Below are 24,999 nucleotides of genomic sequence, written 5' to 3' on the forward strand. Positions count from 1 at the left end.
TTTTAAAAAACAGAACCACAAATGTATGTGTGAGGCAGGTGTGGGCTCACTTTAGGTTTTGATTTTGATACATTTCCTGTAAATTTATGTTGCAGTGCCACCTTGTGTGATTGGCCAATCAACCATGCCTTTGTGAATACTGTTTGCAGTTGAGATATGTTTTGGAAATAGTTTAGACCTGGTTTAGACCTGGTTTAGTCCTGGTTTAGTCCTAGTTTAGTCCTGGTATAGACCTGGCTTAGGCCTCGTTTAATACAGGTCTTTTTGGGTATTCCCTGACTACAGTAGAATTGTAGCTGAGGTGCTTCATTACTGGTTTAGTCTTGGGGTTAGTACTGTTAGTTCTGGCTTAGACCTGATTTTGACCTGGCTTAGTCCTGGATTTGTCTTGGGGTAGACCTGGTTAAGACTTGGTTTGGTCTTGGTTTAGGTTTGGTTTAGTCCTGGTTTATTGCAGGACTTGTCGGGTGGTCTCTGGTTTTAGTCTGTATCAGATATGCTTTAGTCCTGGTTTAGTTCTGGTTCAGACCTGGTTCAGACCTGGTTCAGACCTGGTTCAGACCTGGCTCAGACCTGGTTCAGACCCGGTTCAGACCCAGTTCAGACCTGGTTCAGACCTGGTTCAGACCTGGTTCAGACCTGGTTCAGACCTGGTTCAGACCTGGTTCAGACCTGGTTCAATGCTTGATTAGCTCCAGTTTTATTTTAGTGATTTACACTGACACCTGTTGTGTTTCCTATGTTGTGCTGCAGTCTCCTACCTCCTCTCCCTCCCTCTCTTCTCTCTCCTCCACAGCACTCTTACTGTTGTGTCCTTTCCTCCCTCTTTCTCTCTCCGGTTCTGTTCCCCTCCCTTTTTTCTCTGCTCTGCAGCACCCTTCCCGTATTCATTCTTCACTCATCTCCCACGCAGAGCCATAATCACTGTCCTCCATGGCTGCCGCTCTGCATACTGCCTCCTGTCTCTCTCTCTCCTCTCTGTGACTCTATCAAGTCCCTCTCTCTCTGTGTGTCTCTGTTTCTCTCTGTCTCTCTCTGTGTCTCTGTTTCTCTCTCTCTGTCTCTCTCTCTCCCACCTCTCCGTCTCTCTCTGTCACCTCTTTGTCTTTCTCTCTCCCACCTATCTCTCTCTCTGTCTCCTTCTCCCACCTCTCTCTCTCTCTCTTTCCCACCTCTCTCTCTATCTCTCTCTCTTTGTCTCTCTCTCTCTCACACACGTTTCTGTCTCTCTCTTTCTCCCTTCTCTCTCTCTCTCAAACTACAAGATAATATATATTATAATAATATGTATAATATATATCCAATACATGGAACGGTGCATAGATTTTAGCGAAAAAATACACTAAAATCACATGGTTGTATTTATTGCATTGAAAAATATGTGTCCTTCCTGTGAGTGGGCCTGCAATCTGCACAAAGTACAAACAGCACCTTTAAAACCCACTGCATAGGAATTCATGGCAAAAAAATGAACAAAACTAAAAACTTTACTGTGTTTTTTTTTATTACACTAAAATATCTTGATGGATGTGTCCTTGATGTGAGCGGACCTCCCTCTACACAGGTCTGACTCATAAATTGGCCGTGTGGAGGGAATGCCACCTGTTTGGTTCCATGGAAATGTTCTTACATTACTGGATCCTTTCACAGAATGGCACAAAATGTATCTATCTCCAGACTGAACTTTCTGTCTAAAATCTTGCACACGCATTAAGTATTTGATGATAAACAAATGAATAAATACATCAGTAAATACATAAGTTGTTATGGCCATGCTCAGTATTTGAAATAACTATACAAAAATTAAAGGGCCGATATTATGGTATTTTTGATCTCTCTCAACAAAAACAGACGTGGAGTTGTGTTTTGTTTCATTCACATGTTTAACACACAAACCCTGCAGATTTAGGCTGAGTTCTTCTCTCAAACTGAAAACACGCTGTACCACATTTTTATTGCAAACAGGAAGTGCTCCACTGTGTTTTTTTACTCCATACACCTTCACAAGAATAATTTGGATAATTTCAGCCCTAGAATACCCAATCTCTATTGAACAAAAGGTAAAAGGAGCTGTTAACCTGAAAAGCACTGCTTCATGATATCACAAGGTAGAACAGATCATTTTAACTTTGGAGACATAGATAGACTAATAATCCAGTATATGTGAATGAACACATTAACACAACTCCAGGTCTGTTTTTAATGAGGTAACAACATGGGTGACAAGAATACCATCCATCCATCCATTTTCTTCCGCTTATCTGGGGCCGGGTCGCGGGGGCAGCAGTCTAAGCAGGGACTCCCTGACTTCCCTCACCCCGGACACGTCCTCCAGCTCTTCCAGTGGGACCCCAAGGCGAGAGATATCGTCCCTTCAGCGTGTCCTGGGTTTTCCCTGGGGCCTCCTCCCGGTGGGACATGCCCCTAGGGAGGCATCCAGGGGGCATCCTGAGCAGATGCCCGAGCCACCTCAACTGGTTCCTCGCGACGTGTAGGAGCAGCGGCTCTACTCCGAGCTCCTCCCGTGTGACCAAGCTTCACCCTATCCCTAAGGGTGCGCCCGGCCACCCTACGGAGGAAACCCATTTCAGCCGCTTGTATCTGCGACCTTGTCCTTTTGGTCATTACCCAGAGCTCATGACCATAGGTGAGGGTAGGAACGTAGATTGGCCGGTAAATCGAGAGCTTTGCCTTTAGACTCAGCTCCTTCTTTACCACAACGGACCGATACAGCGACCGCATCACTGCAGACGCTGCACCGATCCGCCTGTCAATCTCACGCTCCATCCTTCCCTAACTCGTGAACAACACCCCGAGATACTTAAACTCCTCCACTTGAGGCAGAGACTCGCCACCCACCTGGAGATGGCAAACCACCTTTTTCCGGTCGAGAACCATGGCCTCGGATTTGGAGGAGCTGATTCTCATCCCAGCTGCTTCACACTCGGCTGCAAACCGCCCCAGTGCCTGCTGCAGGTCCTGGCTCGAAGAAGCCGTCAGGATATCATCATCTGCAAAAAGCAAAGATGAAATCCTGTAGTTCCCAAACCAGACCCCTCCAGCCCTTGGCTGCGCCTAGAAATTCTGTCCATAAATATAATGAACAGAATCGGTGACAAAGGGCAGCCCTGGCGGAGTCCAACATGCACCGGGAACAGGTCTGACTTACTGCCGGCAATGTGAACACAGCTCCTGCTCCGGTCATACAGGGACCGGACAGCCCTTAGCAAAGAGCCCCGGACCCCATACTCCCAGAGCACCCCTCAAAGGACACCATGAGGGACACAGTCGAATGCCTTCTCCAGATCCACAAAACACATGTGGACTGGTTGGGCAAACTCCCATGAACCCTCGAGGACCCGATGGAGAGTATAGAGCTGGTCCAGTGTTCCGTGACCAGGACGAAAACCACACTGCTCCTCTTGAATCCGAGGTTCGACTATCGGTCGGATTCTCCTGGAGTAGACCTTACCGGGAAGGCTGAGGAGTGTGATTCCCCTGTAATTGGAACACACCCTCCTGTCCCCCTTCTTATAAAGAGGGACCACCACCCCGGTCTGCCATTCCACAGGCACTGTCCCCGACCGCCATGCGATGTTGCAGAGACATGTCAACCAAGACAGCCCAACAACATCTGGAGACTTGAGGTACTCAGGACGGATCTCGTCCACCCTGGAGCTTGCCAACCACCTCGGTGACTTCAGCCAAGGTGATGGACGAGCCCCAGTTTCTGCTTCCTCCTCAGAAGATGTGACAGTGGGATTGAGGAGAACCTCAAAGTATTCCTTCCACCGCCCGACAACATCTCCAGTCGAGGTCAGCAGCTCTCCACCCGCACTTTAAACAGTGTTGGTGAAGAACTGCTTCCCCCTCCTGAGGCGTCAGACGGTTTGCCAGAATCTCTTTGAGGCCGTCCGATTGTCCTCCTCCATGGCCTCCCTGAACTCCTCCCAACCCCGAGTTTTTGCCTCTGTGACTGCCCGAGCCGCGGCACGCTTGGCCCGCCGGTACTCATCAGCTGCCTCAGGAGTCCCACGAGCCAACAAGGCTCGATAGGACTCCTTCTTCAGCCTGACGCCCACCACCGGGTTCGGGGATTGCCGCCGCGACAAGCACCGCAGAGCTTACGACCACAACTACGAGCAGCCGCATCGACAATAGAGGTGGAGAACATGGCCCACTCAGAGTCCATGTCCCCAGCCTCCCCCGGGATCAGGGAGAAGTTCTCCCGGAGGTGTGAGTTGAAGACCCCTATGATAGAGGGCTCCGCCAGACGTTCCCAGCAGACCCTCACGATGCGCTTGGGCCTGCCAGGTCTGTCCGGCTTCCTCCTCCGCCAGTGGATCCAACTCACCACCAAGTGGTGATCAGTTGACAGCTCAGCCCCTCTCTTCACCCGAGTGTCCAAGATCGATCATCGACCTTTGACCTAGAGAGTCCTGGTGCCACGTGCACCAATGGACACCCTTGTGCTCGAACATGGTGTTTGTTATGGACTAGCACAGAAGTCCAATAACAGAACACCGCTCGGGTTCAAATCGGGGAGGCCATTCCTCCCAATCATGCCCCTCCAAGTGTCACTGTCATTACCCACATGGGCATTGAAGTCCCCCAGGAGAACAACGGAGACCCCGGTTGGTGCACTGTCTAGTACCCCTCCCAGGGACTCTCGGTAACGCCAGTCCTGTTTGCCATGGGTGACCCTACCAGGGGCATGAAGCCCCCGACAACATAGCTCCCAGGATCATTCGGGTGCTCAAACCCATCCACCACGTTAAGGTGGCGGTTCGGGGAGGGGTGACAAGAATACTTTTTTTTTTTTTTTTTTGTAATATAGGACCGTTATGCAGTCCTTTTAAAACCAGGAATTGATTGTCCTTGTTATCTTGATGTGACAACAATTGAAAGAAAAGTTAAACTGAGATGATGTTGTTGTTAGCTAAACCCAGCCTGTTGCTAACTGCTAGCAGTCCTCTCCATCTGAAGCAGTGATGAGCTGCATATGTCCCATTACCAAACTGCTACCGTCGTCCGTTTGGGCTCAAGCCGGACGCAGTGGGATTGTGGGAAATGTGTTAGTGTAGTGGTGGCTAACAGTTTGACAGATTTAGTGCCGGCGTGTAGCTAGTGTTGTATCCACAGGCAGATGGTTCAGTGACAGGAGCCAAAATGGCCACCGCATTGCCTCTGTTGTAATAATATAGATAATAATATAATAATATAGACTGTTAAGATTTGGGGTTTCTTAAAGGGTCCATATCATACTATTTTGTGTACCATGTTGTTTCCTCATTACAAACAGACCTGGAGTTGTGTTTTGTTTCATTCACACACATATTTGGGCTGATTTCTTCTCTCAAATAGAAAACACTCTCCATAGACCTGGGATTGCCAAGGTGTCCCTGGGATTGACAATCTCTACTGAACTAAAGGTAAAAGGAGCTGTTATCTTGAAAACTACTACTTCATGACATCACAAGGTGGAACAGAGCATTTTGAGCTTTGGAGTTGTAGATGGACTAATATTTCAGGATTACTTAAACATGTGTGAATGAAACAAAACACACATTAGTTTACACTTGTTTTTATTTGATTGTAAGCAAAGGACACATCAGTTTATATCTGCTTATATCCAGGCCAATCAATTAATCGAGACACAATGGAGAGTCAGTGATGAGCTGGGGTGTTTTTAAATGAGATACAATGAAATGCATTTTTTTTTTAACATTCCACAGTTACTCACAGCAATCATTGCTCATTTCATCCATAGACTGTATAAAAAAGTGGACTAAGTGAGCGTTGTCGTGACTAAGCAGTTTTGGACCCAAGGAAATAGACTGAAGGCAAAATGAAAAATAGATTGAGTTTATTGTCCCAAGGCGAGGAGGATTGGAAGGTTTCCAGGTGAGGTAGCCACCAGCTGAAATACCAGACTCTTCACCACAGGAGCGTCTAATTGAAAATCTGGCAGTGTCTGTTAGGAGAGCTGGGTCTTTATAGTCAGCTTGATTGCAGACGTGAGTGTAGATGCTTACAATATGTCCACACACCCACCAAGTTATAGGGGCAAATTTGAAACTGTTCTATATTTGGAGTTCTGACCGCAAGTATAATAACAATTTAAGAGCCAATCCAGAGCGTGGCTATTGAAGGTAAAGGCCTTTTCCTCTGGTTTAGCAGGGAAGTGGGAGCTTAGTCACAGTGCCAATGAAACCTGTTGCTAACCCTAGCAGGAGCAACCTCTGGGAAAGAAGGTGCCGAATATGTCTGATATTAATGTTCATATCTTGAGTTACAGTTGAGTTACAATAGTGAAATAAAAATACCACAAACATATAGAGTGAGTTAATATCAACATTTGGGATGCAGCGACTATCAGGTTAGCTATCTCCATTTATATATACAGTCTATGATTTCAACCTAGGACATTAGTAGAGGTTTACGAAAAAGGTAAACATGCATTTGTAGTTTAGACTACTGTAACGACCTGCTCACTGGCCTCTCCAAACAAGCATTAAGACAGCTGCAGTACATCCAGAGCACTGCTGCTCATGTGCAGACTAGAACCAGGAAGTACTTCACACATGCCCTGTGCTCAGGTCTCTACACTGGCTCCTGTGGTTCAGAGAATAGACTTTAAAGCAGCTCTGCTTGTGATCACATCACAGTACATCTCTGACATGTTAAAGCCATATGAACCATCTCACACCTTGAGGACTTAACCTTGGAAGGTGCACTTCCAATGTGTTTTGACTTGTTTGGTGACAAGTGCAGCCCAAAGCTGCAATACAATAGGGACAAGTGGCGCATTAGCGCCACCCACAGGGAGTGCCGGGTCGGCCGAGTGCGAAGCACGGCCTGCGAGGGCCGTTCGATGCTGCTTGCGGCTTTAATTGTTCTTGCTATTCATGGGAATAATATTAGTTTCATGGAATAATGTGAAATTTGGCACCATGACTCTTCATGTCATCCTGATCAAAAAAGTCAATCAGACCAAAGTCATATTTTTCACTGGGTTGCCATGGCGATGCGCGAAAGCGCCCATGTTATCCTAATGGGAAAATTTCCAAATTTTCGTACATTTCAAAGTCTTATAATGACCTATTACCGTCAACGACGAACATAAAATTTTGCACGGTGATTCTTCAGGTCATCCCCATCAAAAAAGTCCTAGGGGCCAAGTTTGTATTTTGCACGGTGTTGCCATGGCGATGCCTGGAAAACCCATGTTTTTGCATTTTGTGCATCAGCACTTCCAGTCTGTTTTGACTTGTTTGGTGACAAGTGCAGCCCAATGCCGCAATACAAAAGGGACAAGTGGCGCGTTAGCGCCACCCACAGGGAGTGCGGGGTTGGCCGAGTGCGAAGCACGGCCCGCGAGGGCCGTTCAATGCCGCTTGCGGCTTTAATTTTTTTATTCTTTCTTCTGCGCTTTGAGCAGGAATTTGACCCCCTGAACATATTCAAAAACTCACCAAATTTTGCCCAAAATTCAGGTCTGCCGAAAAATGTATTTTTTTATGTGGTGCATCATTGGGCATAAAAAAATGACAGCGCCCCCTTCAAAAGTCAAAATACATTGCGTCAATGGGAGACGTCCCGACGTCAACTTTGACGTAGAGCTACGAAATTCGGTACACAGATTCTTCAAGTGATGCCAAACAAAAAATATTATTATGGCCACGCCCTCTGACACACCGGAAGTCGGCCATCTTGGATTGAAAATTCCAAAATGCCGAGTCAGCGTTTTCGCTGACCTTGCATTTTCGTCAACTCCTCTGAAGGCGCTTCACCTGCAGAGCTGAAATTCACTGTACATCATCTAGACAAGTGGGGCATCAAAAGTTATCCAATTGATTATGATCCCTTTCACGGTTTCCGTGCGGCTAAGCCGCAAAATTCCATCAGAAGTTTTGCAATTTTCAAAAGTCAAAATTTGCTCCCGTTTGCGCAAGCAAAGTCCGATTTGGCTCAAATTCGAATCAGTTGTAAAACTTTCCGGCCTAAAGCTATTCATTATGATAGAAACTAAATTGGCGCGATAGCGCCCCCTACAGAACATCTAATTTATTTGTGTTAGTTCTTTTTTGTTGTAGTTTAAATTGGAAGATTATTATGATCTTAAAATAAAATTATATTTTCTTATTTTTCGTTGCTCAAAATAAGCGTCACACTCGCGGAACAATGTTCAAAACAAACACCGCTCACGTCTCACAGACACAGACACAGACACAGCTCACTGTCCTGCGTAAAGAGCCCTGATTTTCAGACGCTGTGCGCACAGGGGTCAGGAGCAACTTTGGCCCGTCCCTAATGACGCACTAATAAGCTCGTCCATAGATGTATCATGAAAATCCTGCTGGAAATCGCCACAGAAATCTATTTGATGTAGTAGCAAGTTTATTATCTGCTCTTGTCTCCGCGGTGACGTATCACGTATAACACATCAGACACGACGCACAAAAGTAGAGCCACAAGCGAGTGAAAATGAGCCAAAACAAAAGTCTTTGGAGAGCTTTTAACAAAGGGGAAAAGGACAACTGAGGAGCCAGAAGAGGAGACTACACCTCCAAGAAAAAGAAAGATAAATTTAACAGACAATGCCTACTTAAAACCTGGGTTTGTCGCTGCAGGTGACTCACGCGCACAGTCCGCTCTGCGTAACATACGGGAAAAGCAAATAAGGCAATGAAACCTTCAAAACTGCTTTGGCATATGGAGAATAAGCACCTGGGATTAAACGATACGCCTTTAGAGTTTTTGAAAGAAACTGCGGAGCAGAGTAGACATAATCACATAATCAGCGCAGGGCTTCCTCTGATGCAGCGGTTTGGTGAGTTGTATTTTTTTAATGCACTTAAGTTGTTTTTGCCATATTTATCTGCCACGTGTAGAAGGCTTGTCCGTGAAAATAAAACCCAGGGGCCGTTATCCAGTAAAAAATCCATAAATAAGCCGCACTGCTGTACAAGCCGCAGGGTTCAAAGCGTGGAAAAAAAGTAGCGGCTTATAATCCGAAATTTACGGTAATAAATTTGTATGGAAGGCTGAAAATTTAGTTTTGCCAAATGTTACCAAATTTGACACAAAAATCCATTGGGTCATCCCAATCAATAAAGTCAATTAGACCTATGTCCTTTTTTGTACCGTGTTGCCATGGCAATGCGCCAAACTGCCAATGTTATCCTAAAGGGAAAGCTCCCAATTTTTCCCATTCATGGGAAAAATATTATTTTTATGGAATAATGTGAAATTTGGCACCATGACTCCTCATGTCTTCCTGATCAAAAAACTCAATCAGACCCAAGTCATATTTTTCACTGGGTTGCCATGGCGAAGCGCGAAAGCGCCCATGTTATCCTAATGGGAAAATTTCCAAAATTTCATGCATTTCAAAGTCTTATAACGACTTATTCGCTTCATTGAGGAATGTGAAATTTGGCACAGTGATTCTTCAGGTCGTCCCCGTCAAAAAAGTCCAGGGGCCAAGTTTGTATTTTGCACGGTGTTGCCATGGCGATGCCTGGAAAACCCATGTTTTTGCATTTTGTGCATCAGCACTTCCAATGTGTTTTGACTTGTTTGGTGACAAGTGCAGCCCAAAGCCGCAATAAAAAAGGGACAAGTGGCGCGTTAGCGCCATCCACTGGGAGTGCCGGGTTGGCCGAGTGCGAAGCACGGCCCGCGAGGGCCATTCGATGCCGCTTGTGGCTTTAATCAGCATTGTTTTTAGTTAAAATATTTCTAATTGTAGTTATATTTCGCAGGTGAAAGTATGTGGTTTTACAAGCTAGGTTTATATCGGCTGTGAATGAGACATTTTGATCAAGTAGGACTCCAAGATTTTTTTTCAGTAGGGCTAGAAGCTATACTCACATCGTCGAGTGAGATTATCTGGTACGACAGAATCTCTTTGACATTTGGGAACAACAACAATGACCTCTGTTTTTTCAGGATTTAAGAGCAGGTAATTCAAGGTCATCCAGGTTGTGATGTCCTTCACACAGGCACTGAGTTTATCTATTTGATCAGTCTGATTTGGTTTCATTGATAAGTACAGCCGAATGTCATCAGCATAGCAGTGAAAATTAATGCCATGTTTTCTGATAATGTTACCCAATAGCAACATATACAGAGTAAATAGGATTGGACCAAGCACAGATCCTTGTGGAACACCACAGGCTACTTTAGAACAGGGAGAGGTGCACTGGTTTATACTAACAAACTGGTACCTATTTGATAGATAGGATTTAAACCATTTAAGGGCAGTCCCTCTGATTCCAATGTCACATTCTAACCTCTGCAGTAGAATGTTGGGATCAATGGTGTCAAACGCTGCACTGAGGTCCAGTAGAACCAGGACTGAAGCCAGCCCGTTATCAGCAGCTAGTAGTAAGTCATTTGTTACTTTAAGCAGTAACTTTTAATTAATTTTATGATGATTATTTGTGATTATTTATGTTTTGATTTGTTGTATTGTACTACATTTCTATTGTAATTATAATAAACTGTATGGAAGAGTTTTATCCTATATGGCGCTCTGCAAATTCCAAATCCATATTAACCTTATCTTTATATAAAAGTAAGATATTGATAGAGGAATAGCACTACTCTAACAGCTCGAGGCGCGATTTCTCTGTATCTACAACAGGTTATCTGGTCAGAATTCTCACTTTGGTCTAGACATTGTCACAATTTAAAAAAAAAAATTGAAAATTCTGGTCAGATTCCTGTATGCAATAACATTTTATCAATATCGTCCTATTAAATCATTAAAGCTAGTGTAAAAAGACATCTGATTACCGATCTCCATGTTGTAAATTACTGTATTTCTCATGTGTCAGACCTCTTAATCCCCTTTCTGCAGAGAAACTGATAAGACGAGAGAAAGAAGGGAGATGAAGAGGATAGAAAAAGAGGGGAATGAGAGGAGAGAGAGGGAGAGAGTTGGAAAAATAGTGTGAAAGAGGTAGAGAAAGCAGGGAGTGGAAGAAGAGATGGTCTGGAGATAGGTGGAATAGAGGAGAGAGTGATACAGATAGAGGGAAAATGGAAAGGAGGAGAAAGAAAGAGAGAGGAGATGGGTGGTTGCCATGACAGTCAGGGGAGCGGGTGCGAGACTTAGCCCACGTAAAGATGCTTCTACTTGGAATGCAATGCCCACACGGCTCCCTCCTCCTTGTGGGTCTCAGTGCAGAGGACAGAGACCAGGTCTGTGCAGACACAAGGCTTTCAGATACAAGTGCATGGTAGAGGAAAAATAAAATTATTCATTTTTACTTTAGCAAGTATCACCCCAGAACAGCTCCAGTACTGGACTGCCAACACCCCTGATATGTGGGTGTTGACCACCTTATCATGGGGATACCGCCTACAGTTCCGACGCCGACCTCCTGTGTTTGGTCAGGTCCAAATGACAACCATCTCGGACCCAGAAAAGTCCAAGGCACTCAATCAAGAAATAAAGGCTGGAAAAGGGTGCAATTGTACATGTAGACCCTCGACAGGATCCAATTTTCTTGTCCTGAAGAAAACCAGCAACCTACGTCCAGTTTTAGACCTGCGAGGTCTCAGTGTGTTTTTAAAAGTCATGGCGTTTCACATGTTACTTGCCTCTGAGGCGCTTCAAACACTTTCTCCAGGCGAATGGTTCACAACCATACATCTAAAGGATGCTTATTTTCATGTACCGATCGCACACAATCATTGGAAGTTAATTTGCTTTGCTTTTCAGGGGAGACATTTTCAGTTCAGGGTCCTCCTGTTTGGGCTGTCCCTATCACCCAGGGTGTTCATTGAAGATTCTACCTGACCTCAACAGCTGGTTGATTTGTGCACCCAGCCGCGACCAGGCCATTCGCAACACAGAGCTTGTACTTGATCACGTAAGCCGTTTCAGTCTGTTTGTGAATGTGGGTAAGAGCAATCTGGTCCTGACACAGGACAGTGTTTTTTTGGGATGGCCTTAAACACACTGTCACCATGGTTGCTTGCCCTTCGCCCACGAGGGTCGACAACATCATGGGGATGCTGGGTGCATTCCAAGCGGGAGAGGCTCTGCCGTTCCTGCAATATCTCCAGCTTCTGGGCAGGATTATAGCAGCCTTCAGTCTTTCTTTGGTCCTGGAGGCTCTGTGGGCTCATCCATTTGATCCTATTGCCCAGGCAGACATTAAGTGGCTGTCATTTAAGACTGCATTTCTCCTCATCATTGCCCTTCAGGTAAGCGTGTGGGTGAACTGCAAGCTCTATCTGTCAATGAGTCCTGCTGTAGATGACATGCTGATGGCTCAGGCATAACTCTCTGGCCTAATATCTCTTTCCTTCCTAAGGTGTTATCTTCTACAGGTAATGCCCAACCGCTCCAGTTGGCAAGGTTTGGCACGGAATCTACCATAGAACCTTTACACCCTGTTCCCTCATTGGAGGCTTACATACAGGTTACGGCAGGTATGCGACGGTCAGAAAGTCTGTGTGTTATGCCGGTCCACGTAAGTCTTTCTACACAGCGCCTTTTTCCGCGCTGTGTAGAAAGACTTACGTGGATTCAAATAATGCATTTGAATGTATTGTAACTCCTGGATACTGAGTTTTTATCTTTTTGGTCAATTTGGATTGTCACACACACAGTAAGAGCATGTCTTTGTGTAAATGAAGCACTGTTCGATGTTTGACTCTTTATGTAAAAAGTGACCTGGCATGGTTGATTGATATGTATATCACTCTGATTTCACTTGTACACATTTATCTGGAGCTGCTCTCCCTGAAAGTAATTAAGAAAAGGCAGAATGTTTGGACAAATACTTGAATCTGATTGGTTCGTTTGGGTGCTTCACCTTTGGCTATGCCCCAAATCACAACGCTGCACTGTGAATGGTCTGAACCTTTCTGACATCAGAAATAGCAGATCATACTTTCAAGCAAAGGATTTTTAAAGTAAAATAAAATAAGTTAATTAAATTAGTTAAATAAACTAAATAATTAAATTAAATACAATTAAAAATATATTCATGGGGTTAAGCTCCCTACGATATGCAACATGTTGAGATTTATTTATTTATTCCCATTTAGAAGATATCATTTTTTTCACCATGACACCTTTTATTGTTTTGAATCTACTACATTTTCCCAAAACAACATATTAACTTTTTCACTTTTGTTTTTGATGCTGTGACTATCCTTTGCTCTCCATGCTAAATACACCTTCACCACACAATCAGCTGCATCCCACTAATGAAACTAGCACACATCACATCAGGTTTGTGAAGTTGTACTTTATTGTTTTGCATCTCTTTATGGAGAATAGTGATGTGGGAGTATGGGTGACAAAGGCAGTTCTTGTTTTTGATGAGGGAACAATGTTATAAAAGCTCCAAAAAGTCTTTAAAACTGTAAAACCATCGCTATGACAATGGTCCTATTGTTTCCTATTCTTTGGTACTATTGTTTCATGAACAGCGTTTTCCCACACTTTACTATAAGCTGACACCGATATCCAACATTTGTCTTGCTGTTGTGACCGATAATCTATATTTGCCGATACCAATATTAAGCTATTAATCTGCTCAAAAATACAACTCTGATGTACTGAGGACAAACTGGAAAAGACACATGGGTACACACAGATCAGTGTCAAACATCAGCAACATTTATATCATCAGTGTTTTATATCAGCCCAGGACCGAAATCTGGTGAAATCCTCTGATATTTACCAACCATCTCCAATTACACAAACAACTGCACAACTACAAGAGCACTTAATGTCCAACAACCTGTATGAACCATTTCAGTCCGGTTTCCGTCAAAAGCACAGCACAGAAACAGCACTACTCAAGGTAACAAACGATCTTCTCCTCTCCTCCGACTCAGGCCAACTCTCCATCCTCATTTTCTTGGATCTCACTACCGCCTTTGATACCATCAGTCACACCATCCTCCTCTCTCGCCTCAAGACCACCATCAACATCACCGGTTCTGCTCTGTCCTGGCACCAGTCATACCTCACCAACCGACAGCAATACATCATTATTAATAACTGCTCCTCTTCCACTGTTCCACTGTCTCAAGATGTTCCCCAAGGTTCGATGCTTGGTCCCCTCCTGTTCATCTTGTACATTCTCCCTCTTGGTAGTATCATTCATCGCCATGGCCTTTATTTTCACTGCTACGCCGACGACATACAGCTCTACATCTCCACTTCATCCATAACACAACAACTCACTCCTCTCTCACACAGTGTCTGTATGACATCAAAACCTGGATGACACTCAATCTACTCAAACTAAACAGTGACAAAACCGATATCATAATAATTGGCCCTAAAACACTCACTAAGTCAGGGGTGCTCAGACTTTTTCAGTATGTGAGCTACTTTTAAAATGATCGTGTCTGAAAGATCTACCACCTAATACAAACATGTTAAACATATATTTATTTGTAAATGTATTATGAATTCTTACATGTACAGTGCATTTTGATGTACCTTGCACGTCATGAGATAATACTGACAACACAATTGAACTTCTTACATGTTCATAATTACTTGAATGATGATTACTGCTCTGATGACTTGCACTGAATGGAATCAGTGAGGGATGCATAGTTTGAGCAGTAGCTTCTGACAGCCAGCCAGGAGTAAAATAGCATTTTTCGTTTAAAGCGATAACAGAGCTAATCATGTTGATTACGGTTTTGTTATTTTTTATAGCCATAAAAATCATGTTAAACGAAGTATCAGAATTTACTGCATTTTTTCACACAACTACTTCTATTTTACACATCCATCCGTATTTTTTCTTTTACGCATCGAATAAATGACTGGGAAAAGCCCCGCAGCCCCCGCGCTCTCATTCGTCACCTTCAAGGGACAACAGAGGCATATTACCGTAATGATGGTAAAATATTTAGATAGCCCCATTTCTCCGCTTTGAGATGCCGTTTGAATTTACATGAGAGCACGACTGAGCGCGGAGTTACGCTGCTGGAAAGTCCACAACCGCGCTCTATCCGCAACGACAGGATCCAACGCTATAGGGTTAAGCTAACTCGCGCTCGTTTATGCGTGTGCAGCGTCCATGATGTGACCTAGAGTCAGGTGTAATCTGACTGGTTGTCCTGTATATTAGTCATGTGACTGGATGGATGACGGGACGCGATCTACCCAAAATGCCTTCGCGGTCGACGTAATGAACACTCCTGCATTAAGTCCTCCTCAAACTTCTGTCTAAACTTTGATAATTCCACACTCACTCCATCCCCACTCATCCGAAATCTTGGTATTCTCATTGACCAAAACCTCTCATTTGAATCCCATATAAAGCAAATAACCCGGACTGCCTTTTTCCATCTCTAAAATATTGCACGCCTTCGCCCATCACTCACCTTTTCAGCTGCAGAAACTTTAATCCATGCATTCATCACATCCAGAATTGATTACTGCAATAGCATCCTATACGGCACACCCTCAATAACACTTAATAAACTGCAATACATACAAAACTCTGCTGCTCGCCTCCTCACACGCACCCGTCTGTGTGAACACATCACCCCGGTCCCCCAAAACCTCCATTGGCTCCCCATTTCTCAGCGAATTCAGTTCAAAGTTCTTCTTATCACTTTCAAAGCTCTCCACAACCTGGCCCCCTCCTACCTCACAGATCTGCTCCATCACCACATTCCCTCTCGCTCCCTCCGCTCCTCAACGCAAACCTCCTCTCCCTCCCCTGTGGGACCAAGCTCCGAACCTGGGGAGACAGAGCCTTCTCCAACGCTGCCTCCACCCTCTGGAACACTCTACCACAACAACTCCAAAACTGCACTGACCTCACCATCTTCAAAAAACACCTAAAGACTCACGTGTTTAAAGCTGCTTTTAATCTTTAATTATTATAAGTATTGATTTTAAATGTTTGTATCGTTGTACTTTTTTAAATTGTTCTTCTATGTAAAGTGTCTTTGAGTGTCTTGAAAAGCACTATATAAATAAAATGTATTATTATTATTATTTAACAGATTCTTTTGACAATACATCATGCCTGTTTCCAGTCCAAATTATGAATTGTACTTTTATGCATTTTAGTCTTTTTTATCTTTAATTAAATGTTTAGTCACATTTCTAATTAAGGATATCTTCCTGTTGGGCATAGAGCTCACAGGCATTTACAGGACTTCAGTTTGTCGAGTGATGCATTTAAACTGCTGGAGTTTCCATGTCAGCTTCCTCTTTGTGTTATTACGTGATGGAGACAAGAGGGAGACAGGAGAAAGACGGAAAGAGAGGGAAAGAGACGGAAACAAGAGGGAGAGAGGAGAGGGAAAGAGATGGAGGCAAGAGGGAGAGGAGAGGGAGAGAGAGAATCAGAATCAGAATCAGAAGACTTTTATTGCCATAGTCTGTGAACACAGTTCACAAACTAGGAACTTGATACGGTGAAAAAGTGCAACATAAACACACTGAATAAATACAAGTACAAATACAAATAAGGGCATGCACAAAGTTAAAAAGATATGCTTAAAAAAAATCAAATGAAATACTTAAAGGGAGAAAATATGTACAATAGCAGCATCAGAACAGTGCAAAGTGGCTTATTAAAGTGACCGGTGTTATAAAGTGTCCAGTATAGTGCAGATATTATGAAGTGTTCATGAGACAAACTGCAGAGGGGAAGAAACTGTTCTTATGGCGAGAGGTTCTGGTCCCAATGGACCGTAGCCTCCTGCCAGAGGGAAGTGGCTCAAATAGTCCATGTCCAGGGTGAGAGGTGTCAGCTGCTATACGGCCTGCTCGCCCCCGAGTCCTGGAGACGTACAGGTCCTGTATAGATGGAAGGCTGCAGCCAATCACCTTCTCAGCAGAGCGCACAATGCGCTGCAGTCTCTGTCTGTCCCTGGCAGTGGCCCCAGCGAACCACACAGTGATGGAGGAGGTGAGGATGGACTCAATGATGGAAGTGTAAAACTGCACCATCATCTGGACTGGCAGCTTGCGTTTCCTCAGCTGCCGCAGGTGGAACATCCTCTGCTGGGCTTTCTTGATGAGGGAGCTGATGGTCGGCTCCCACTTGAGATCCTGGGTGATGCAGGTGCCCAGGAAGCGGAAAGAGTCCACAGTGGTGATGGGGGAGTCCGTCAGGGTGAGGGGAGGCAGGGGGGCTGTGACTTTCCTGAAGTCCACGATCATCTCCACTGTCTTCTGGGCGTTGAGCTCCAGGTTGTTGCTGCTGCACCAGGACACCAGCCGGTCCACCTCCCTCCTGTAGGCAGACTCATCGCTGTCCGAGATGAGTCCGATGAGGGTGGTGTCATCCGCAAACTTAACCAGTTTGACGGAGTCGTGGCTGGAGGTGCAGCAGTTGGTGTACAGGGAGAAGAGCAGGGGAGAAAGTACACAGCCCTGTGGAGATCCTGTGCTGATAGTCCGAGTGTCCGAGACATTCTTCCCCAGCCGCACGCGCTGTCTCCTGCATGCGCTGTCGAGAGCGATAAAGAGAGGAGAAGGAAAGAGATGGAGGCAAGAGGGAGAGAGGGGAGGGAAAGAGAGAGGGAAAGAAAGAAGAGATGGGGCAAGAGAGAGAGGGGAGAGGGAAAGACATGGAGGCAAGAGAGAAAAAATGGAAAGAGAGAGGGAAAGAGAGAGCCACAGAAAGAAAGAAAAATAGTTGGAGGCAAGAGGGAGAGAGGAGAGGGAAAGAGATGGAGGTAAGAGGGAGAGAGGAGAGGGAAAGAGAGAGAGGGAAAGAAAGAAAAAGAGATGGAGGCAAGAGGGAGAGAGGAGAGGGAAAGAGATGGAGGCAAGAGAGGAGAGGGAGAGGAGAGGGAAAGAGAGCGAGAGGGAAAGAAAGAAAAAGATGGAGGCAAGAGGGAGAGAGGAGAGGGAAAGAGATCGAGTTAGAAGGAGAAGAGGAGTGGGATGAGAGAGAGAGAGAGAGGGAAAGAAAGAAAAAGAGAAGGAGGCAAGAGGGAGAGTGAAAGAGATGGAGGTAAGAGGCAGAGACGAGAGGGAAAGAGATGGAGGTAAGAGGGAGAGAGAAGAGGGAGAGAGAGCGATAAAGAGAGAAGGAAAGAGATGGAGGCAAGAGGGAGAGAGGAGAGGGAAAGAGAGAAAAAGAGATGGAGGCAAGAGGGAGAAAGGAGAGGGAAAGAGACAAAAGAGAAAGAGGGAAAGAGATGGAGGCAAGAGGGAAAGAGCGAGAAAGAGAGAAAGAGGGACAGAGATGGAGAAATGGGAGGGGGGGGAGAGAGAGATTCTGACCCAGCTCTCCTATCTCCCTGTCTGTTGCTGTCTATACAGACTTTTAACAATTTCTCATTCACAATTTCCTGATAAAGTGAATGAATTCCTCTGTACAAGCGTGAGCTGTGCTTTCTCTGGGGACTGTGGTGTTCAGCAGACGTGGACTCTATTTTTAAACTGTATTGTTCTCTTTTTCTTTTGTTTCAGATAAAATTGAAGAAGCACAAAAGGAGCTGAAAGAACCCAAGAGCTCTCAGAAAGGTAAGAGCTTTGACTTTACCAAGCAGTAAATTCAACCAAATTCATTAAAGGTGCACTGTGTAACTTTTTTGGTTGTGGCCACTAAGTGTTTGTCTCCAAGGAAACATCATTGGTTTGTCAAGAATGTCTACAGCTAGTATTGTATTAAACTTATCTGTTGTATTGAAGCTGAATACAGGTGGCAGAACCAGGCCAAGTTATAGGTCAGTTCTATGGAAAGGCAACTCCACTCACAGTACAAATGTACTTACATGCAACTTGGGTCCATGGTGGCTCCATTGATATATGCATGGATATATATACCAGTCAAAAGTTTGGACACACGTTTTCATGCATGGTTCTTCTTTATTTTCATAATTATTTACATTGTAAATTCTCATTGAAGGCATCAAAACTATAAAGGACACATATGGAACATAAGTAAGCAAAAATACACTCAAAATAACTCTAAACTTGAGTTATTTCTTTGTTACGTAATTTGACATATCTTCCTTCATATATTTGATGACTTCCATGTGTGTATAAAATGTAGAAAGAGGTAAAGTTAAAGAAAAAATACATTGAAAAAGAAGGCGTGATTAAACTCTTGACTGGTGCGTGAGACAAATTGATAAACAGATGATACAGCAATTGTTTTATTGTACAACATTTTTATATTGATTATATCTACGATTCAAATCTATTAAAAAGACTGCAAAATGACAGTTTGAAAATGAAAATAAAATAAACCTGCAATGTAATCCTACAGACAATCATATCAGATATTTCTACACATTTGTTGATAAATATAAATATTTTGTGATACTTGAACTTCATCCAACAGATTTACAGGGACATTTTAGCACAGTTTCGATGTACTGCTATATTTTCTGAATGCCTGCATAAGGATTTAAAAAAATAAATAAATCCAGCTATTTCAGCTATTCATTAGTGTCAAAATTCACAAATATAATACCGTAAATTTCGGATTATAAGCCGCTACTTTTTTTCCACACTTTGAACCTTGCGGCCTATACAGCAGTGCGGCTTATTTATGGAATTTTTACTGGATCGCCCCTGGGGGGCGCTCTCTAGCTGTAAACGTAAAAGTGAGACAGACGTGGGGAAAGATTCTGCTCTGAAGAATTCACTAGTTTTGATTTTGAACCATCATTTTGCGCATCATGAAATGGATATGATGCAGTTTCTAAGATAAAGAAGGAAATAGAGCAGGGGTCGGCAACCTGTAACACGCAAAGAGCCATTTGGACCCACTTTCCACGTAAAATAAAACACTGGGAGCCGCAAATACTTTTTGACATCTAAAATGAAGATAACACTGTGTATAATAATAATAATGTAACGGAATAATGTAGGTTTTATTTTCACGGACAAGCCTTCTACACATGGCAGATAAATATGGCAAAAATAACTTAAGTGCATAAAAAAATACAACTCACCAAACCGCTGCATCAGTGTGAGCTCTGCGCTGATTATGTGATTATGTCTACTCTGCTCCGCAGTTTCTTTAAAAAAAAAAAAAAAAAAAAAAACAACAACTCTAAAAGCGTATCGTTTAATCCCAGGTGCTTATTCTCCATGTGCCAATCAGTTGTGAAGGTTTCATTGCCTCATTTGCTTTTCCCGCATATTACGCAGAGCGGACTCTGCGCGTGAGAGTCACCTGTAGCGACAAATCCAGATTTTAAGTAGGTATTGTCTGTTAAATTTATCTTTGTTTTTCTTGGAGGTCGTAGTCTCCTCTTCTGGCTCCTCAGTTGTCATTTTCCCCTTTGTTAAAAGCTCTCCAAAGACTTTTGTTTTGGCTCATTTTCACTCGGTTGTGGCTCTACTTTTGGGCGACGTGTCTGATGTGTTATACGTGAAACGTCATCGCGGAGACAAGAGCAGATAATATACTTGCTACTACATCAAATAGATATCTGTAGCGATTTCCAGCAGGATTTTCATGATACATCTACGGACGAGCTTATTAGTGTGTCATTAGGGACGGGCGAAAGTTGCTCCTGACCCCTGTGCGCACAGCATCTGAAAATCAGGGCTCTTTACGCAGGACTGTGATCTCTGTCTGTGTCTGTGAGACGTGAGACGTGAGCGGTGTTGGATTTGAACATTGTTCCGCAAGTGTGACGCTTATTTTGAGCAACGAAAAATAAGAAAATATAATTTTATTTTAATAATCTTCCAATTTAAACTACAACAAAAAAGAGCTAACACAAATAAAATACCATCCATCCATCCATCCATCCATCTTCTTCCGCTTATCCGGGGCCGGGTCGCGGGGGCAGCAGTCTAAGCAGGGACTCCCAGACTTCCCTCACCCCGGACACGTCCTCCAGCTCCTCCGGTGGGACCCCAAGGCGTTCCCAGGCCAGCCGAGAGACATAGTCCCTCCAGCGTGTCCTGGGTCTTCCTCGGGGCCTCCTCCCGGTGGGACATGCCCAGAACACCTCCCTAGGGAGGCGTCCAGGAGGCATCCTGAGCAGATGCCCGAGCCACCTCAGCTGGTTCCTCTCAACGTGTAGGAGCAGCGGCTCTTCTCCGAGCTCCTCCCGTGTGACCGAGCTCCTCACCCTATCCCTAAGGGTGCGCCCGGCCACTCTGCGGAGGAAGCCCATTTCAGCCGCTTGTATCCGCGATCTTGTCCTTTCGGTCATTACCCAGAGCTCATGACCATAGGTGAGGGTAGGAACGTAGATTGACCGGTAAATCGAGAGCTTCGCCTTCCGGCTCAGCTCCTTCTTTACCACAACGGACCGATACAGCGACCGCATCACTGCAGACGCTGCACCGATCCGCCTGTCAATCTCCCACTCCATCCTTCCCTCACTCGTGAACAAGACCCCGAGATACTTGAACTCCTCCACTTGGGGCAGAGACTCACCACCCACCCGGAGAGAGCAAACCACCTTTTTCCGGTCGAGAACCATGGCCTCGGATTTGGAGGAGCTGATTCTCATCCCAGCCGCTTCACACTCGGCTGCAAACCGCCCCAGTGCCTGCTGCAGGTCCTGGCTCGAAGAAGCCATCAGGACAACATCATCTACAAACAGCAGAGATGAAATCCTGTGGTTCCCAAACCAGGCCCCCTCCGGCCCCTGGCTGCGCCTAGAAATTCTGTCCATAAATATAATGAACAGAACCGGTGACAAAGGGCAGCCCTGGCGGAGTCCAACATGCACCGGGAACAGGTCTGACTTACTGCCGGCAATGCGAACACAGCTCCTGCTCCGGTCATACAGGGACCGGACAGCCCTTAGCAAAGAGCCCCGGACCCCATACTCCCAGAGCACCCCCCAAAGGACACCACGAGGGACACGGTCGAATGCCTTCTCCAGATCCACAAAACACATGTGGACTGGTTGGGCATACTCCCATGAGCCCTCGAGGACCTGATGAAGAGTATAGAGCTGGTCCAGTGTTCCACGACCAGGACGAAAATCACACTGCTCCTCCTGAATCCGAGGTTCGACTATCGGTCGGATTCTCCTCTCCAGTACCCTGGAATAGACCTTACCGGGAAGGCTGAGGAGTGTGATTCCCCTGTAATTGGAACACACCCTCCGGTCCCCCTTCTTATACAGAGGGACCACCACCCCGGTCTGCCATTCCACAGGCACTGTCCCCGACCGCCACGCGATGTTGCAGAGACGTGTCAGCCAAGACAGCCCCACAACATCCAGAGACTTGAGATACTCAGGACGGATCTCATCCACCCCCGGACAAATAAAATACACTTCAATTAAATACTTAAAATTTATTTTCCCAAGCCACGCAGAGTCGTAGTATAAGGCTGAAAGAGGCGCACGCGGCTCCGGAGCCGCAGGTTGCCGATCCCTGAAATAGAGCCTGCACGTAAGCTCGGCATCAATGAATCCAAATTGGTCAATGTAAAAAGACGACAAAAGTTTTCAGAGGAAATAAAAGCAGATTTTCCGTGTTGGTGCAGTTTTATTTTCTAAACCTGCAGATGTGTTCATCCCGTGTTGATGTCGTGTTGGTGCCAATTTTCAGGCAGTTTAAAAAAAAGCATGTCGGTGCACCGTCTTTCTGTGTAAATATCTCATGTTACAATATGAAAACCTGCGGCTTATATTCAGGTGCGGCTTATATATGTACAAAATTGATTTTCTCTTCAAATTTAGTTGGCTTATATTCAGGTGCGCACTGTAGTCTGAAATTTACGGTAACTCAAATCTGTCTTTATGCCTAACCAAGTAACTCCTAAACCCCCAGTCCCAAAGCCTCAGGCTGTTATGTAAACTGCTCTAATACAGTTGTCTAATTATCTGTCCCTGGCTCACCTTGTCACTGTCCATTTAAAGACACATTCATCGTGGGACAGGAGCTTAAAGGGTTAGCACAGAGAGATCAGGAGTCTAACCCGCAACCTCCTCACTGAGAGGAGGAGACAGGATAACCACGCAGAAAGAAAGAGCATGGGAAAGTTCATTATAGTACATTTTAAATGCTTCCAGAAAAATTGATAAAAAGACTGAAATCTGAACTGACAAACTAATACATGAAGAGAAAAGCCAAAAATTAAATCTGTAAACTGGACAAAAAGTTGTAGGAGTGACGACGTTTCGCTGCTCATCCGAGCCACTTCTCCAGTTCAGGCCTGCACTACTGAGGGATTACACTAATACAAGAATTGCATAAAGGGTTAGCAGTTTTTATGCATAAAAAGAAAAGAGACTTTGTTGTTTGTGGAGGAAGTTATGGTACTTTTTTGCAGCATTTGTAGTTTGTAATTGCGTCCATTCAAATTGCAAATTCGACTGTGATTTATCATGCAGTCCTAGTTACAATAGTCGAGGATATATATATATACACACACACACACACACCCCCACACACACACACACACACACACACACACACACACATATATATATATATATATATATATATATATATATATATATATATATATATATATATATGTAATTATAAATTTGTATGTGTCTCCCACCAAAATGCTATGTAGTGCAGAATGTGTTCAGTATGACTTGCTCTTGTCCTTCCCCTGTGTCAGTCCCAGTGGGTGTGCTTGTTTACAGTAGGATCAGAGTTATGTAAAGTCTGGGGCGTTCCTGCTCTCATTCTGCGGCTCAGAGGGAATTCTGAGCTCTGGGAAACACCTCCTGTCAACTAGAAATGCTGACAGGGCAGGGCTTATGCAAAGCTCTATACCTCCCTCCCCATTTCTCTCTTTTCTTCTCTCTTTCTCGCTTTTCCCCCTCCTTCTCATTTCTCTTTTGTGATTTCTCCCTCCTCTCTCTCTTTCTCTCTACTTCACTCCCTCCCCTCCCTTCTTCACTTTCCTCTCCCCAATTTATCTCTCACTCTCTTCATCTCTCTCTCTTTCTCTCTCTGTCTCCTCTTCCCTTTCTTTTTCCCTTTCCCTTTCTTTTCCCTCTCTTCCTGTTTCCCTTCCACTCTTCCTTCCCTCCCTCCCCCTCTCTCTCCTCTCCCCACTTTCCCTCTCTTTCTCTTTCTCTCCTCTCCCCACTTTCCCTCTCTTTCTCCTTCTCTCCCTCCCCTCTCTCCTCTACCCACTTTCCCTCTCTATCTCCTTCTCTCCCTCCCCCTCCCCACACTCTTTGTAGGAGGTCATGGGTGTGCCGGGGTCAGAGGTTTCGCTGTGGTTGAGAAAAGGCAAAACTCAGAATGCAAACTGTGCACAAATGAAAACTGCAGTTTGAACAGAAATATGGTGTTTTTAACTTGACCTGAAAGATCTATATTGCAAGAGCAGGGCTGCACCCATTAATCTGAATAATTGTACCTTGTTAAAATAAAGTTTAATTCTATGGCACTTTCCAACAGCTTAACGATGCACAGGGTGTTTTACAGAATACAAACAAATATGCAATAAGAGCAGTTATAAAAATACCAAGAGCGGCGTGAGCACCATAAAACTGTGTCAAAGGTTAGCCTGAATAAGTGTGTCTTAACATGAGTTGGCTCTCAACAACTTATTTCTTTGCAGTTCTGACTGGATTTTAAGATTGAAGTTGTCGTAACCAGCGGGGCATAAGGACCAAAGTTGCGGGACTCACGAAGTCTTACAATGTCTTTATTCACAATAAGTGTTCATAGAAACCAAAGTTCATACAAGTGTTCATAGAAACCAGAGTTCATAGATCCACATGGCCAGGAAAACGAGGCAGCTTCATAACATAGCGTCTGGTATACACAGTTCATTAATCCAACGTAGCTGGGGAGCGTGGGTGCGGGTCCGTGAGCGCAGAGAGACACAGTGCACGGCAGTGAAGACACAAGATGTACCAGGGCGGAGGTGCGGGTGCTGGGGTAGTCCGGAGCAGGTTCTGGGGCGGAGATCTGGAGCAGGACAAAAAGGTTCCAATGAGACACAGAAGACGAGCATGAATCAAAGTACTAAGCCAAGAGTATAATCACGTGAAACACGCGGACGTTCCGGCACCGAGTGACTCGTCCGAACCCCTCTTATCCACGGCAGGTGGCGTTGATTGCGCTGA

The 24,999-nt window shown here is 44.7% G+C and overlaps 1 protein-coding gene across 1 annotated transcript in view; it reads left to right on the top strand.

Moving 5' to 3' along the window:
• Nucleotides 1-24,999, top strand: part of hivep1 (HIVEP zinc finger 1) — a 106,622-nt gene that overhangs the window by 46,045 nt on the left and 35,578 nt on the right. Inside the window, exon 3 of the mRNA XM_033991494.2 lies at nt 18,440-18,493. Coding sequence (XP_033847385.1) covers nt 18,440-18,493 — 54 coding nt within the window. The remainder of the gene's footprint in view (nt 1-18,439; nt 18,494-24,999) is intronic.

This window comes from Periophthalmus magnuspinnatus, chromosome 11, assembly GCF_009829125.3.
Source record: "Periophthalmus magnuspinnatus isolate fPerMag1 chromosome 11, fPerMag1.2.pri, whole genome shotgun sequence".
NCBI classification, from domain to species: Eukaryota; Metazoa; Chordata; class Actinopteri; order Gobiiformes; family Gobiidae; genus Periophthalmus; species Periophthalmus magnuspinnatus.